The sequence below is a fragment of the Takifugu rubripes genome, chromosome 7 (assembly GCF_901000725.2).
Source record: "Takifugu rubripes chromosome 7, fTakRub1.2, whole genome shotgun sequence".
Taxonomy (NCBI): Eukaryota; Metazoa; Chordata; class Actinopteri; order Tetraodontiformes; family Tetraodontidae; genus Takifugu; species Takifugu rubripes.
The window spans coordinates 15519137-15534308 of NC_042291.1; the positions used below are offsets into that span (position 1 = coordinate 15519137).

At 48.7% G+C, this 15172-nt stretch overlaps 1 protein-coding gene across 5 annotated transcripts; it reads left to right on the forward strand.

The window, feature by feature from the left end:
* Positions 1–982: 982 nt before the first annotated feature.
* ca14 (carbonic anhydrase XIV) lies at positions 983–10756 on the forward strand. 5 transcript variants are annotated; one of them, XM_029838732.1, is made up of 14 exons: positions 983–1107; positions 1342–1365; positions 3453–3632; positions 3789–3934; positions 5037–5132; positions 5388–5454; positions 5535–5692; positions 5818–5944; positions 6563–6586; positions 6677–6761; positions 6866–6907; positions 7434–7487; positions 7955–9487; positions 9706–10756. In XM_029838732.1, exons 1-13 carry the CDS (start codon positions 1038–1040, stop codon positions 8061–8063), a joined length of 1182 nt encoding a protein of 393 aa, XP_029694592.1. In that variant the 5' UTR covers positions 983–1037; the 3' UTR covers positions 8064–9487; positions 9706–10756. The 5 variants fall into 5 exon arrangements, with proteins under 5 accessions (XP_029694592.1, XP_029694594.1, XP_029694596.1 ...); XM_029838734.1 differs by lacking the exon at positions 7434–7487; XM_029838736.1 differs by lacking the exon at positions 7434–7487 and having other exon boundaries at positions 6866–6899.
* Positions 10757–15172: the final 4416 nt, after the last annotated feature.

Genomic DNA, 15172 nt, shown 5'->3' on the forward strand with positions numbered 1-15172 from the left:
CTCCCTGGTCCCTCACTGGTCCCTATCCCTGGACCCTCTCCCTGGACCCTCACTGGTCACTGGACCCTCTCACCACTCCATATCCCTGGACCCTCTCCCTGGACCCTATCCCTGGACCCTCTCCCTGGACCCTCACTGGTCACTGGACCCTCTCACCACTCCATATCCCTGGACCCTCTCCCTGGACCCTCTCCCTGGACCCGCTCACTGGTCCCTATCCCTCTCCCTGGACCCTCTCCCTGGACCCTCACTGGACCCTCTCACTGGTCCCTCTCACTGGTCACTGGACCCTCTCACCACTCCATATCCCTGGACCCTCTCCCTGGACCCTATCCCTGGACCCTCTCCCTGGACCCTCACTGGTCACTGGACCCTCTCACCACTCCATATCCCTGGACCCTCTCCCTGGACCCTCTCCCTGGACCCGCTCACTGGTCCCTATCCCTCTCCCTGGACCCTCTCCCTGGACCCTCACTGGACCCTCTCACTGGTCCCTCTCACTGGTCACTGGACCCTCTCACCACTCCATATCCCTGGACCCTCTCCCTGGACCCTCTCCCTGGACCCGCTCACTGGTCCCTATCCCTCTCCCTGGACCCTCTCCCTGGACCCTCACTGGACCCTCTCACTGGTCCCTCTCACTGGTCACTGGACCCTCTCACCACTCCATATCCCTGAACCCTCTCCCTGGACCCTCTCCCTGGACCCGCTCACTGGTCCCTATCCCTCTCCCTGGACCCTCTCCCTGGACCCTCATTGGTCCCTCTCTTTGCTGTTATCTGTCTAATCTTTGTCCACTTTTCTTGACAAACTTTCTCTCTCTGTCTCTCACCACTATGCTATTGATGTCCAGAGTGGACCCTGTCTGTCCAATAGAACAGTGGCAGGTTTGGTTCTCTTCCTTTTTTTGCCCCTTTGTCCCCCCCCCCCCTTGCCCCCCCTGCCCCCCTCTCTCTCACTCTGTCTCTCATTCACTCTCTCTCTTGCTTCTCATCCCTCTGTCCACATTTATTCATTTATGGGCAGGGAGAGCTAACATGGACGCTTTGGGCTTTTTTGTCCCCCTAATGCTCCTGTGTGTTCGGTGGAGCGCTGCTTCTGCTGCCGGTAAGGTCCTAATCGGCATCATGTGACATTTATCTGCTTTAGATGTTTGTTCTGCAGTGTTGGGGTGTATTAGTGTGAAGTGGAGCACTGCTGAACCTGGAATAATAACCTGTAATAGAACAGACTACAGTCATAGAGTACAGTAAATCCTATAGATGTAAATGCTGTAAACTTGTTTTTAGATGCAAGAATAACCTTTTAGTTAAGAACTTCTTTTGTCACATTCTTTTTCAGAGGACATTCCCTGGACATACACTGGTAAGTCGAGTTCCCACTTATGATTGAAACACCACATAAGTTGTTAATAAGTCTTCTAAACAAGTTCTTTTTTTTACAAATCCTCGTTTTTGTGTCGTGCTGGTTGATTGGGGGATAAAAGCAACTGCACGCCGAGCGGGGTTTTGTGTCTTTCCTCTCCCCGTCATTCCCAGCCCTCCTCAGTCTGTTTCCCTGGACTTGCCTCTCCGTCCGGATTAATTACAGTTCAACAAGCTGGCATGAGCACCGTGATCACACCGTTGATGAGGAGGACGGAGGGGTGGGAGACACAGAGGAAGGGTCGGAGAGGAAGGCAGGTGCACGGGGATGGGGAGGGGTTGGAAAGAGACGGGACGTGGCGAGCAGAGGCACAGCAAACGGCCCTGGTATTGTTAGGAGCGCACAATAATCCGTGTGTTAATTGTGTTGCGGACACACACTGGCCGCCTATGCTGAGGACAATGTCATTGTGGGAATGAATGAGGCGGCCGGACCACCACTCCGGAGGGATCCAGCACAGGGTGCATATAGAGAGCCCACAGGGGGCCGTGGGCTCCGTGTCTGGAGCGAGGTGGCATCATGGAACCAGTGAGGTGGTTCAGGAATGTGCTGCAACCCCAGTGTGTCACTGACAACCATTGGATCCTCAAAGACCACCGTCTTTGTGGAAGAGCGCTTGCGTTTGTGTGTCTGGGGGTCCGTCGTGCGCGCCGCGTTGCATCATGGGATGGTAGTTGAGCGCGGCTGGAGTGGAATGCTGGTTTTGTCTCGCAGGGTGAGAAGGAAGAGTAGCGGGGATCACCTCCTCTTACGATTCCATCATTCTCTGCCGTCTTTGTTCCAAGCTGGTAGCGTGCTGTAGCGAGAGGGAAAACAGGCAGAGAAGTCCTGAATATATCGGCCCCCGGTTGCCATGGAGAGCACCAGGTCGACCAATAGTGGGACTGCGGGCCGCACTTTTGAAGTAGGTTGGTGGGGGGGCTCTGCTGCAGAGAGCGGGGAGACGAGATTCTAGAGGTGAAAGTGAAGCAGGAGATGTGGGGTGTCGCTACGCCGGAACGCAACCACACAACATGCACATGTTCACACATGCACACGTTCACACGTGCACGTGTAACCGCCCGCATCCTTCCATATTCGCCCATGTTGGCTCCTGTCCGTCGTGCAGCCTCACTTGTGCCACTGCCGTGTGAAGAATTCCTGCAATTGAAATTCAGATTCTTTTCTCTCCTCCATCACACTGTCGGGACCAGCTTTTATTTCGCTCCCGGTTCTCAATGTTCCTCTATAAACGTGAATAACGTGCACATTTCTGAGAATTACATGTGCGCGTGCATTAATTTGTGCAGGCGAATTATTTGTAGAGCTGATATTTGGAGTTGTTGTTTTGTCAAATAAATGTACGTGTTTCATTTCTACATTTTTTAGCATTTGATATTTTTAATAAATCAGGTTTTAGATATTCAGATAATATAAATCATTCGCTTTAAATGAATATAACTCTGATTGCAACATTTCTAGCAGATTTACAATACTTCCTTTTAAAGCGTTGATTTTTTTTAAGTCTTCCAATAAAATTCCTCTTTATCAAGTCAATTATTATTAATTTAATTGCTAATACATTGCTATGAAAATAGAATTGTAGTGCTGATAATCAGATTATTTGCTGGAGGAAATGAGAACATTTATATTTATTTTTATACGCAGCTCAGTAATCAGTGTAAAACACACTTGGTTAAATGTCAAATGCATTTGGACGACATTTTAAAAAAAGCTAATTCTCTATAATTGTATTATTGATCATTTTATAGGATTAAAATCTATGTAATTAGTGGCTGAACTACTCTCTATGTGGAGTTATTGTAACTCAGGCAGGGTTGTAAATCGCAGCGTTTGTGCAGGATTTTACGCCCTCTAATATTCCGTTTTCAGCGTTTTCTACTGAACCTCGACGCTGCGGCGCCGGGCCGAGGAGCAATTGTGTCGTATAATCAGGCAGATCAATGAGTCTTTTCACCGAATGGCTGAGAGTCAGTGGGCTGTGTGATCAGGTGACCTCATCGCTTCTGTCTCTGCTCCTGTGAAAGGCTTGGTGGGTCAGACCGAGTGGTCGCAGCATTTCCCTGCCTGCGGCGGCTCCTCTCAGTCCCCCGTGGACGTGGCGACCACGCGGACTAGATTTGACCCCGGCCTGACCCCTCTGACCCCACTGGGCTACGACCAGCACGGACACAAGCCCTTCACTCTCCACAATAATGGACACACAGGTAAATATGGCTCCCGGGAGCTCTCTGGGAGGTATCCCAGCAGCGCTGCGGCTCATCTGTTTATGCTGCTTCACCCTCGCTCGTCACCCGGCAGCGCTGCCTTCACGCCACGCCGGCACTTCGGGGGGTTTCAGGTCTCGTTTCTGTCTCCGTCAGCTGTGGTTGAGCTCCCAGACTGGATGGGCCTGTCGGGGTTGCCGTGGCTCTTCACAGCAGTGCAGATGCACCTCCACTGGGGGAGCGGGGGCCCGAGCCACGGGGGCAGCGAGCACACCATCAACGGGCTGAGTGCAGATGCAGAGGTGCGTTGGAACACAGCTGAGACATCAAGGGTTCCAGGAGGAGACACACACTGGGAACAGCCCAGAAATGCTCCTTCAGACCCGTTTAAGTCAGGCAGGACGTGGCTGAGCTACACAGCTACAATCTAAAAAGGTTCTGAAGTGAAAATAAACTGAAAATAGTCCAACAATCTGATCTGAAGTCGAATATTTCCTGTCTATCTTCGGTTTTTGCTCATTAACAGGAGTGGGAATATTAAAAGTTAATTCCCTTCTCATTCATGCATCAGTTCACCTGTCAATCAGGATCCTTCACTCACAGGAAGCTGCAGAAGCTCCCAGCACATTTCACATATTTGGAAAGAGATGGTGACGGGCGTGTGCAGCCGGACGCCGCCCCGGGTTGAACTTTGGACGGCGTTGAAGTGCCGTTGAGGATTTTACGGCTGGTCTGGGTTCAACCCAGTGGGGGCTCATTGAATCGCAGATTTCCTCCTTTGTGCTCGCACAAACACTGGAACTTTCGAAACTCTGAGAACTCCGAGTGGCCGTCGAAGTTCCACCACATCATTCCTCGCTTTTTGTTCCGTGTGGAAACACCACAGCCCACCGGAACCTCGTGCACTTTTTAACCTGACTAAAAGTCTCTGGCAGTGAAGAAAAAGGCGCTTCTGCTTGAATCTGTTGGTGGCGCAACAGCAGTGACAATATCTGTGAGGTGGTGAGACTGGAAAAAAACAGGAAGAGATCGAGATGGAAATAAGAAGGAGAGAACGTGGCGCTTCCTTTGAACGGCGCGCTGCAGGTTCCAGAGCTGTAATTAACAGATCTGCAGAAGGAGACAGAAGGTAAATCCTTCTCAGCCTGCAGGTGTGCCAGCACACACCATCTGGGGACGAGCAAGAGAGGAAGCGGAAGGCCTGACAGCGGGACTCTAAGCAGATTAAAACCAGCCGATGGCATTGTGGGGGGAGAAAATGCAAATATAAACAACTATTGATCAGACCGGCGCTCAGCAGGCTGCAAAAATGCCGTGTGACAAGTCAAAAGGTCTCTACTGAAGGTGTCAATCGTGCGTGTGCTCACACTCTTTCAGTTGTCATGTCGATCTTCTCCTCTGCAGCTGCACCTGGTGCACTACAACTCGGAGCTCTATCCCAACATGTCCGCCGCCATGACCCAGAGGGACGGCCTGGCCGTCCTGGCCATTCTCATTGTGGTAATAAAACAATGCAGGAAACAGCACAACGAGAATAATGACAATCATAAGATGTCTTTTATGATTTAAGATTAAGATTAAGATGTACTTTATTAATCCCTGTGAGGAAATTGAATTGTAGTAGCAACCTATACAAAGTATAGAAACAGAATAAATAAATACAGATAAGATTAGAACGTTATAAGCATATATACAGCATATATAAACATATTTAGCAGTGTGATAAACATTGAAGCCTTACCACTAGTTCCCCAGACAGGTGAGGAGAGCAACCCGGCGTATGACAGCATCCTGAACTACCTGAGCCGCGTCAGACACGCAGGTAAGACGGAGACAGTTTAAAACCAGCGAAAGGTGAAATCCCAGGGGAACATTTGGGTGTTTCTTGTCTCTCGTCGGCAGATCAGAAGGTCAACATCCCAGCGTTTGACATCCAGTCTTTGCTACCGAAGGATCTGCGGCGGTACTACCGCTACAACGGTTCCCTCACCACGCCGCCCTGCCACCAGAGCGTCACCTGGACGCTCTTCCACGAGCGGGTCCAAATCTCAAAGGCCCAGGTCAAACACACAATTTCATATAATGACACTCCTCAGCTCTCAAATGGGACTGAGCCAAGCGGCCGTTTTCTTTAGGACAAGGGCTGCGTTTTACAAGGTGGACCAACCTTCCGCTCTTCCCACAGCTCCTGAAAATGGAGACCACGCTTTACTCCAGTAGATCTGCGGACGCAGACAAGATGCTGCTGCAGGATAATTTTCGCTCCACACAGCCGCTCAACCACAGAGTCGTCCTAACCTCGTTTTCTGCAGGTAAGACTGACACAAGAGGAGGATGGAGGAGCTCGAACATTCCCATCTGCTGGCAGGTGGCTTAGCTGGTTTATTAACTGATGTGAGTCGTAACTGTGATTCTGAACTATGGACGTAAGCTTTTTAAAATACACCGCAGCGCTAAGCCGAACAGCATTGCAGCATTATTGGATTATGGCACTAACAAACGTCTTCTTAACATCAAGTGAGTGGCCGGGCCATCCAGAGCTAGTCATTAGCACGGGTGGAATGTGGAGCGCAATGTGGGAATATTGAGGATTACCGCTGACTTTGTCTGAGGAAACAGAGTCTTTAGAGGGCAGGAAGTTCGTTGGCTGGTTACTACACAGGAGGATTTACACAAATGAAACACCAACTGTATTGTTGGTAAGTGAGGACCGATGGGGGGGGGGGGGGGGGGGGGGGGGGGGGGGGGGGCGTGAAAGGGGAAAGATCCTTGTCCTGAGTGAGGGACCCTGAGGGTCAAAGGTCAGTTGGTGTGGTGACCACACTGAATCCTAACTGCTGACAGCAGCTTCAGAGGATCGTTCCACAAGCCTGAGCGAGGAGCAGAGGAATTCTACCGCCTGATTAATGTTGTATCTACCTGTGTTGCAGAGTCGTGGAAGGAGCTCTCTTCTGGTGAGTATGCGTCTAAAAGCCTCCTGGGCTAAACGTCGGACTGACGACGTCACCCTAACGATCTTTGTGAAAACCCCCGCGTCATGGCAGGCGAAGTCACGGCCATAGTCATCGGAGCCATGTGCGGCTGCGTGGGACTGGCGGTGATCGTCCGCTTCATCGTGAAAACCATCCGGTAAGGAGGGCGGCCTCCGCCAACCTCCGGGTTCAGACGGGTTAAAGTGGCCGGTGCCGGCCGACCTGTGGCCGGGCTGATTGCACATCTCCGTGTCTCTGCAGATTTTTCTCATTGCTCCGCCGTGAAGCCGTCGGGGTAAACAGGTGCTTCGCGTGGTTTCAGTACAAGTTCGAGCTTCTGATCATCTGAGGCGCAGATCTTTTCCCAAACACGTCATCTGATGTGCTAAACGTGCAGCATTTGCAGTCTGTGACCTTTCGTCTCTAATTAAAACGCCTCCAGAACCAAAACCAATCCCAGATCAGCGCTGACGATAATCGGATCCCCTGACCTCTGCTGCAATAACACGGCTGTTTCCTCGTATTCTCCCTCAAAAATGATTAAAACCATCGTGTGGTGGCTGTCGTCCTACCAGCCACGTGTTTAACACCCGATTCTGACATGTGTTTCCATCCCTCATACCTGCGAACATCCCCCTCTGTGTACACAACAGTTAAGAAAGGAGGCTCCCTTCATGGTGTGTCCTGTTGTCATGGAGACCTCAGACCTCTCTGACTTTAATGTGCCGATCAGTGATGTCGATTTGCCACTATAACTCTATCTAGCCGAGGAGAAATCGAAACCCTCTCTGCTTATCACTGTGTGATTGTGCTTTGTGATCTGTGACAGCTCTACCTCTAGCTGGGATGTCCTGTCCAATAATCAGCCAGCTGCCATGCCAAGGTCACCGCTCCAAAACTTCGACCTCTAAGATTTTAGATTCCTGAATACGTCCTTTTCACTTCCTCTGTCTATTCACAGTGACCTGTCCTCTTGTGCGACACTTTAACAGTTCTTGTAGAGGTTTAACCCTTGCGGAAAATTCATCAGATTATGAGAACACGCAAGATAAATGCTAAATACCCAACCTCTACTTCCGAATTAGCCACAAAATAGGATACACACGACACCACTCCAGTGGTTATAACATGTTAAACCTTTTCTTCCCATCATGTACTAAATTTTTAACGTAACGTATTAACATTTTTTGTATATTTAATCTGCTGCTAAACCCCTGAAACGTAAGCGCTTTCCTGTGTCCTTTAACCAATACTGCCCCCTGCTGGACACTAATGCAAACTACATCGCACGCATGAATTACCAGCGCAGCGGGGGGTGAGAGAGATTAATTCTTTCGTTTGATGTTTCAGGGGGAAGGAACCCGAGAAGACTAAAGAGACTAAAAACGACGTGGCTCTGAAGGCGACATCCGGAGGAGAAAAGAAAGAACACTCGTCGCGTCCTCCAACTGAGCCCTAGCTGACGTCACACCGCCGTCTCAGAAACGCACTTTTAAAAAAGGAATTAGTTCATGTCTGAATCTGGTGACAGGACAAATCACCTGATCTGCTTATAAAATGAAAACTCAGTAATGCTGGCCGTTGGGTATCAGATGTATTTTTTAGCTTGTGTCTGAATTATTTCTGTTTTCTTTTTCTTGGACTCTCAATGCTTGAAACGTCATGAATGATTTCATGTAAATACTTGCTCTGATTTATTTTTTGTGGTTTTATTGTTATAATTTCATCCTGCCTTGAAAGACATGCACACTGAAAATGTAATCAACATTTAAAGGGTTTACTTGTTGTTCACACTTAATTTATGCTATCATTTCCTTTTTGTTCTGTTGATTACACACGTTTGACACGTTTTGTATCACAATACACAACAATTTCTACATTCTATACACTACAACCTGTCAACCAGTGCACATTATTAAAATACTGGATGCACATTATTAAAATCATTTCTTCATGCAAGATTATGGGTATTTGGTTCTTATAGGCTTCCAGTAGAAGCTGCCAAAAAGACCTTAAAATGACTCAGGTCAATGCTAATAAATCAAAAATCTTATACAGAATCCTTTTTACAAGTATTTGATTCATCCAAACCAATGCAGCTGATGATATGAAGAAAATTAAAGGCATGGGAGTTGAATTAGATAATGATTTGGTAATTAAGTGATTATTTCTACCAAAACTATTTTCTAACTAAAATGAGCCCTTTTGGCTTTCACAAATGCTTGGAATTTTTTTAAATGACAAGATAATTGCTTAAGTTCCTCAGTGTTGAGGGATGGAAGGCCTGGACCCCAGACTCTTGCTCATCGTGACAGAGCCATAAAAACATAATCTATTTTATCAGAAAGTGCACGCTGGTCAAGGTCAGAGGCAGCCACATCAGTTGATGAATAACTTCCATTCCTGGATGGACTTCACACTCATTCCAGCGATAATAATCAAACGGCCAAAAACAGTGGACTCTCTTCATCGACGGTGACCTAAATGCCTGCGGAGCATGAAGAAGGCACGGAGGGTGTCAGCGGGCCTGCCGGCTGCTCATTTCCAAAGCAGAAACAAGCGAAAGAGGGAAAAAACCATGTGAAGGAAAGACGTGGAAGCAGGACGCACTGTCGGGGTCCAAAAAAAGCTCCCGGGACCTTTAGCTGGGATTCATGGCTGTAATGGGATCCTGAGTCGCCATGTTGCTGCTCTAAAGCAGGATAGTGTGGGTGGAGCCAAGACACACACACACACACACACACACACACACACATGCTCACACAGCTTAGGCCACTCCCACAGGAAGTACAATGCTGAAGCAGAACTGAACGGCAGAAAGATCCCAGGTTTCATTTGGGTCTCGGGGACCTTAAACAAGAGCTGCACTTCTGTTAAACCAAGGTAAGAAAGTCCTGCCTCCAGACAGCTGTCACTGACTTCCTCTCCTGGTTTCATGTTAGAAATAAAGCCTCCAACAGCTGTGGACGTGCCTGGCTGCTCCTCCCTGGGTTGTTTATATGACCATGTTTTAGAGGCTGTGCTTGGCTCAGCGGCTCCGGGCCGTGGTGGAAGGGTGTGGAACCTTCTTCTCCTCCTCTAACCTGTCTGTTGCCCTGCAGGGCCGGTGGAGAATGTTTGCCCCCGGGCTGTTTTTCACAGTCTCCTACTGTCTGTTGCTGGGCTCTCACGCCTTCGTCAGAAACGAGGCCCCCTGCCAGCGCGCTCGCTCAAACAAGGGCTACAAAACCTTCCTGCAGCGCCACCTGCCCGCCGGGACGCCGACCTCTCTGGACTGGGAGGAGTGGAAGAACTACATCAAGGACAAAACTGGCTGCGGCAGACCCACGCAGTCCTTCCTCAACCCAGGCGACCTGGACAGGGTGAGGGAGGTGTGCACCGGCAAGGGGGGGAAGACGTACAAGGACAACCTGTGCATCAGCGAGAAGGCGTTCACCTTCGTGACGGTGAGGAGCGAACCCGGAACCTGCGGCATCAAGAGCGTCCGAGAGGAGACCAAGCACCTGATCCTGGCCTGCGAGATGCTGGGGGACGACTGCCTGCCGGTCCATTTCGAAGGGAACCCCGAGGATTCAAAGCCAGGCTACACCTCCAAAGCCTGCCAGGACCCGCAGGGCAAAGGTCACGCTCCCCGCCTGGCGGCGACCTGGCTCTGGCTGCCTCTCTCCATCCTCACGTTACTTCTGATCAATCTCAACTGCTTGAGTTAAGCCAGGAGAAGAGGGGTTTCATTCGTGGAGTCTCCCTCTGGACACATGGAGACGTCAAATTCACGCTCAAATATCGGGACTTCAGCCAGTATCGCTCCTCCTGCTAATATGATTTGGGGAAATCAGCGGATGTGAAGCGGCGAGATCGTTCAGAAGGCACTACAGTGGTCAGTAGGATTCAAAGGCTCATTTACAACTTCATGCATGTGCTATAAGCTAAAGGTTAAGACTAGAACTCTAAATATAAGGCCGACCTGTTGACTGTAAACGGTGACGTGTTCACCTGTGCACGCAGGTGTGACTCAAGTTTGATGACTGGTTTTGTGAGGTCCTTGTTAAGATTTTATGAAATATTACATGTTGAAGTCAGAGGAGTGCGACCACAGTCAAAATGTCCGAGATCATTTCTGATTTGCTGCACCAATAAAATCCTGATATAAGACTTGGACTTCCTGTATTTGTTGGACTCTACAGAGGAATAAAAGCATAAATTTACAGATGATAGCTCCGTTTAGTTTACAAGATAAATAAAGTTTTATCCTCAGGAGGGAGAACTGCTAACTGGTGGAGCTGCTTTTTAATTTTTGATTCATGAATATTAATTAAAACTTGGGCAAAGCTGATGGAGTAGAAAAGAGTTAAAAAATGTTTTCCGTTACCATCAATCCTCAATTTAACACATTCGGCTGATGTTTTTCATGTATTCGTCTCTATGGGAGCTGTGTTATCAAGTTTTAAGGATGTTTGTGTGATTAATGTGTTTTTAATTTCAGGTAATGCCTATTAGCTGCATGAGGCGTTTTTACTTTTTAAGCCTTCAGGAATAAGTGTGTCAAAATGTAGCATTTGCATAATTTAAGCCTTATTTATCTTCATAATTTCAGATTCAGATTCAGATCCTTTAATGTCCCACACGGGGAAATTTACAGTGCAACAACAGCAAGAGCACGCAGAGAAAAATCAAAAAATGATCAATATAATATAATAAAATCAAATCAAATCAAATAGAACAGGATTTGGGATATACAAAGAGGATGTATGGATGTAATTTGATTACAAAGCTGAATCTGAATTTAGGCCACCACAGCTGAGCACCTAGTTTCTATTTTCCACCAACTTTGACTACATAAAAGTGGTTCAGCACTATTAGAATATCATCTATTCACATGTTGTGAGCAGGAACGTCAGCAGCTCCGTGACGTCACAGCTTGAGGGACGTGCTGCGTTGCCCGTCTCTACCTGTAGGGGGCAGCAGATCTCTGCGCAGCAGCATCTTAGATCAGGTAAAACGTTCCCCAGTGGACCCAGGAGTCCCCTGATTTTATCAGTCCTATATCATAGCTTCACGGAACATTCCAGAAGCTTCTGAGCTTTATCGTTTCTTTTCTTTATCTTTTACACCAGATGAAATATTTGCAGGAGTTTTCAAAGCCACAAATCAAGGATTTTTTTTAGGTTTAAAATGGACTGAGCTTATTGGAGTACGGAACCAAGGCCTTTGGCATCGCTGAAGAGACGTTTAGATTTTCCACCCTGCCACAGGGCATCACTGCAGCGCTCTCGTCTCTGCAGCTTTTCTGCTGTCATTTTGATGCCAAACAAAAGTTCTTCGCTCCAGATGACTTTACAATGTGTCCCCTTCTTTGACATTTGATTAACCAAAATGGAAAACGGGACCAGTTTTTTTTAGGACCCCGGAGACTTGAGGGATCTGCCCAAATCAGACGGAGAAGCAGAGCTGCGATCGGTCCTTGTCCCTGAAACATCACATCACATCGTGCGTTATCACGCGTACACATGCGTTCACACGGCTCAAAAACCAACAATCGTGGAAAAGGAAAGAACAAAAGAATGAGTGTGGAGAGAGTGAGGGTGAAAGGGAGGCGTAAAACAATTTTAAAAAACACGGCTGCACTTTTACTGAACTTCTTTGTGGGCTTTTCCCCCTTTTTTTAGAGAAACATTGACAAAACGCGTGACCCGGCAAGAAGCAACACAAGATCCAGCGTTTGTCCTTCACCTCAGGGCCTCGTCCTCTCTCTCTCTCTTCGCTCGTCCCGTTTTTCCTCCCTTCACCATGTTGAGAAAGACGCTGTTCCAGCGAATCACCCGGTGAATCAGCACGCTGTTGCACAGGAAAGGGGCCAAAGGTTTGAAGACAACGTTAAAAAAAAGAAAAGGATCTTCTCATGATTCAGCAGATCTTTTCCTCTTGTCCTGTTTGAGGTACGGCAACGTCTCTAAACGTCACGCCGCCTCATTCTGCTGACGAGACTTGAGTGAGAGGAAATAAACTGTGTGTGAGACAGAAATCTTCTCATTCCCTCAATCACAGTCCTCCTGGTCAGGTGTCCCCTCGTCCTGTCCACGTCTCACTGTCGTCCTCCGACTGACTGGAAAGCTTGTTTATGGACACGCAGGTTTAAAGCTGAACGGGTCAGAGGAAGTTGAATGAAAGGACACCACTCTGTGTTTCGCCTGTTTCCTATCCTGATAATATTCTTCCAACTTGTCAGATTTCCCTTCTGTCCCCCCAGGAATGTCCTGAAGGCCCCCCGCCGGGGTAATTCCCCAGTGCAACATGTTGGACATCTTGTCCCTTGTCTTGGTTTAGCCCAGCGCTAATGACTTCCAGGAGCTGGCGCTGGCAGAGGCCCGGGTCAGCTTCTCATCTGGGTAAGTTGGTGACCCCCCCCAGCGGTGACTGGAGGCCGTCCAGATGATAAAATACCAGCGAAGTGGGACTTCGTTGTGCTGAAGATGCACACACACTCTGGCCTGTGCAGACGAGCCGGGCCGTCTGTAACCCAACACGTTAAAAGCACGGCGGCTATCAGGCAGAGAGCGACGTGGTGGAGGTTGGTTCCACACCCAGACGAGTTTTCCTGGAACAATGAAACAGTCTGTAGACGCGTCTGGATGTGCCACAGCCGCGGTTCAACTCTGTGTCACACGAACGAGGAGGACTGGACCGGGCTTTGGATCGGGCCAAACACAAGCAGAACAGGAGGGACCCGCGTCGTTTTACCGTGTTGGGTTGTGCTCGTGCTCCTTTCTGTTGACTGGGATCGGTTTTCCCGCGACTCCAGAGAGCCGTCTTTGGCTTTGGCGAGCCCGTTTGTTTCACTCCAGATGCCAGATAATTGCTCTGCAGCTGGATCGCACCGTCAGTTCCAGGAATAAAGCCTGTCAGAAACCACACACACACACACACACACACACGCACACACACACACACACACACGGGCCTCATTTAAACAAACATTTCAGTCGTTAATGTTGTTGCTTTGTCATGTTTGGCCTCTGTGCAATGAGGCGATCAGTTTAATTGGGGCCATATCTTCTATTTCCATCGATTGGAAAGATGATTTTGTGAGGGGACAAAAACAGATGGGAAATTAACGAGCTGGTGTTGCAGTTTGCAGAAGGGTTTTGAGAGCTAGCTGCACGTCATGTGGCTGAAATTTCAAATGGGAGAAGCAGTCTAAGAATCGCCACCGGCCTCTTTAATAAGTCGGCACTGTCCTAGAAACACTGGAGCGATGGGAAAGCAAAGAAACGAGGAGAAATCTGCTGATTCCATCGCGTGTGTAAAGAAAGGTTTGATGAAAAGTCCCCAGTTTAATGTTCCTGGGATAAAAGATGAGTGAAACTAGAACTGCGTCTTCAGAAGAAGGTTTTTTAATCTTTGGAAAACATCCTTTGGTCCTGGAAACAGATGGAAATGTCATGGAAAACTAGTAAAGTTGACGTTTAAATGGTGTGAAGAGAGAACGAGGGCAGAGCGTCATCGGGTGATGAGGAAGTGAGGATGAGTCAAGTGAAGTTGCCAAGGAAAGAGCAAACTAAAGCTCCTGACACATGTGACAGACGACTGCGTCTCTCTTTACATACGTGTCCTCCATTATCAGGCTGTTTCGCAGCCTCTCCATCTCTGTCACTCCCTGTTTGATCCCCCCACTCTCTCTTTGCTGACTCACTCTTCTCTCTCACCCACAACAATGAAATAAAAAATGACCCTCGCTCGCATCGCTAGCATTCCCACTTTCGTTCCCCCTTTTCTTTCTCATCCTTTCCATCCTCTCGCCTTCTCTTCTCCCCTTCTCCCTCTCTGTGCCGAGGAATGTGTCAGAGCAGCACAAAAGAACAAAAGCTTGCCGGGAGGAGGAGGAGGAGAAGGAGAAGAAGGAAGAAAGAAGGAGAAAGGGGGTTTGTGTGAGGTAAAGGAGAGTCGGGGAAAAGGAGGGAAGGAATGAAAGGAGGGAGAAAGGTTGAGAGGAGCGGGGCACGGTTGGGTGGACGTGAATGCCGCGGCGCGCTTTGTCATCACGTGCTGACATGCAGCATCACACATTTCAGGCCGCTTAATCACGACCCCTCTGGACACACACACACACACACACACACACACACACACACACACACGGGGGACACCAGCGCGGGGCAACACTACACTGCCTGGTTGACTCAACCCTTTGGTGCGTCTCTTGTTCTACCATGGTAATGTGTTTGTGGCCTGCAGCGAAGCCGCGGATGAAGCTAGCTGACAGCAGACAGCTCCATTGTGAACTCTGCCCACATAAGTCATCTCAGACCGGGGGTCTGTGATCAATCCTCTCTCTTGGGGCAGAAACTCACTGGCAGACCACCAAAGCAGAGGAACATTCTAGCTTTTGATTGGAGACAGTCATTTTTGGATGGTGCTTGTGATGCCGATAAAACTCTCCTGTCTTTTCTATCAATGAAAGCTACATTTACAGACATATGATGGGATGCTGGGTGGAAAATGAAGGTCCAGCATGGATTCCGAATGGCTGCTGCTGAACCGCGGACTTGGTGTGTGGCCCGGTGAGGCTGT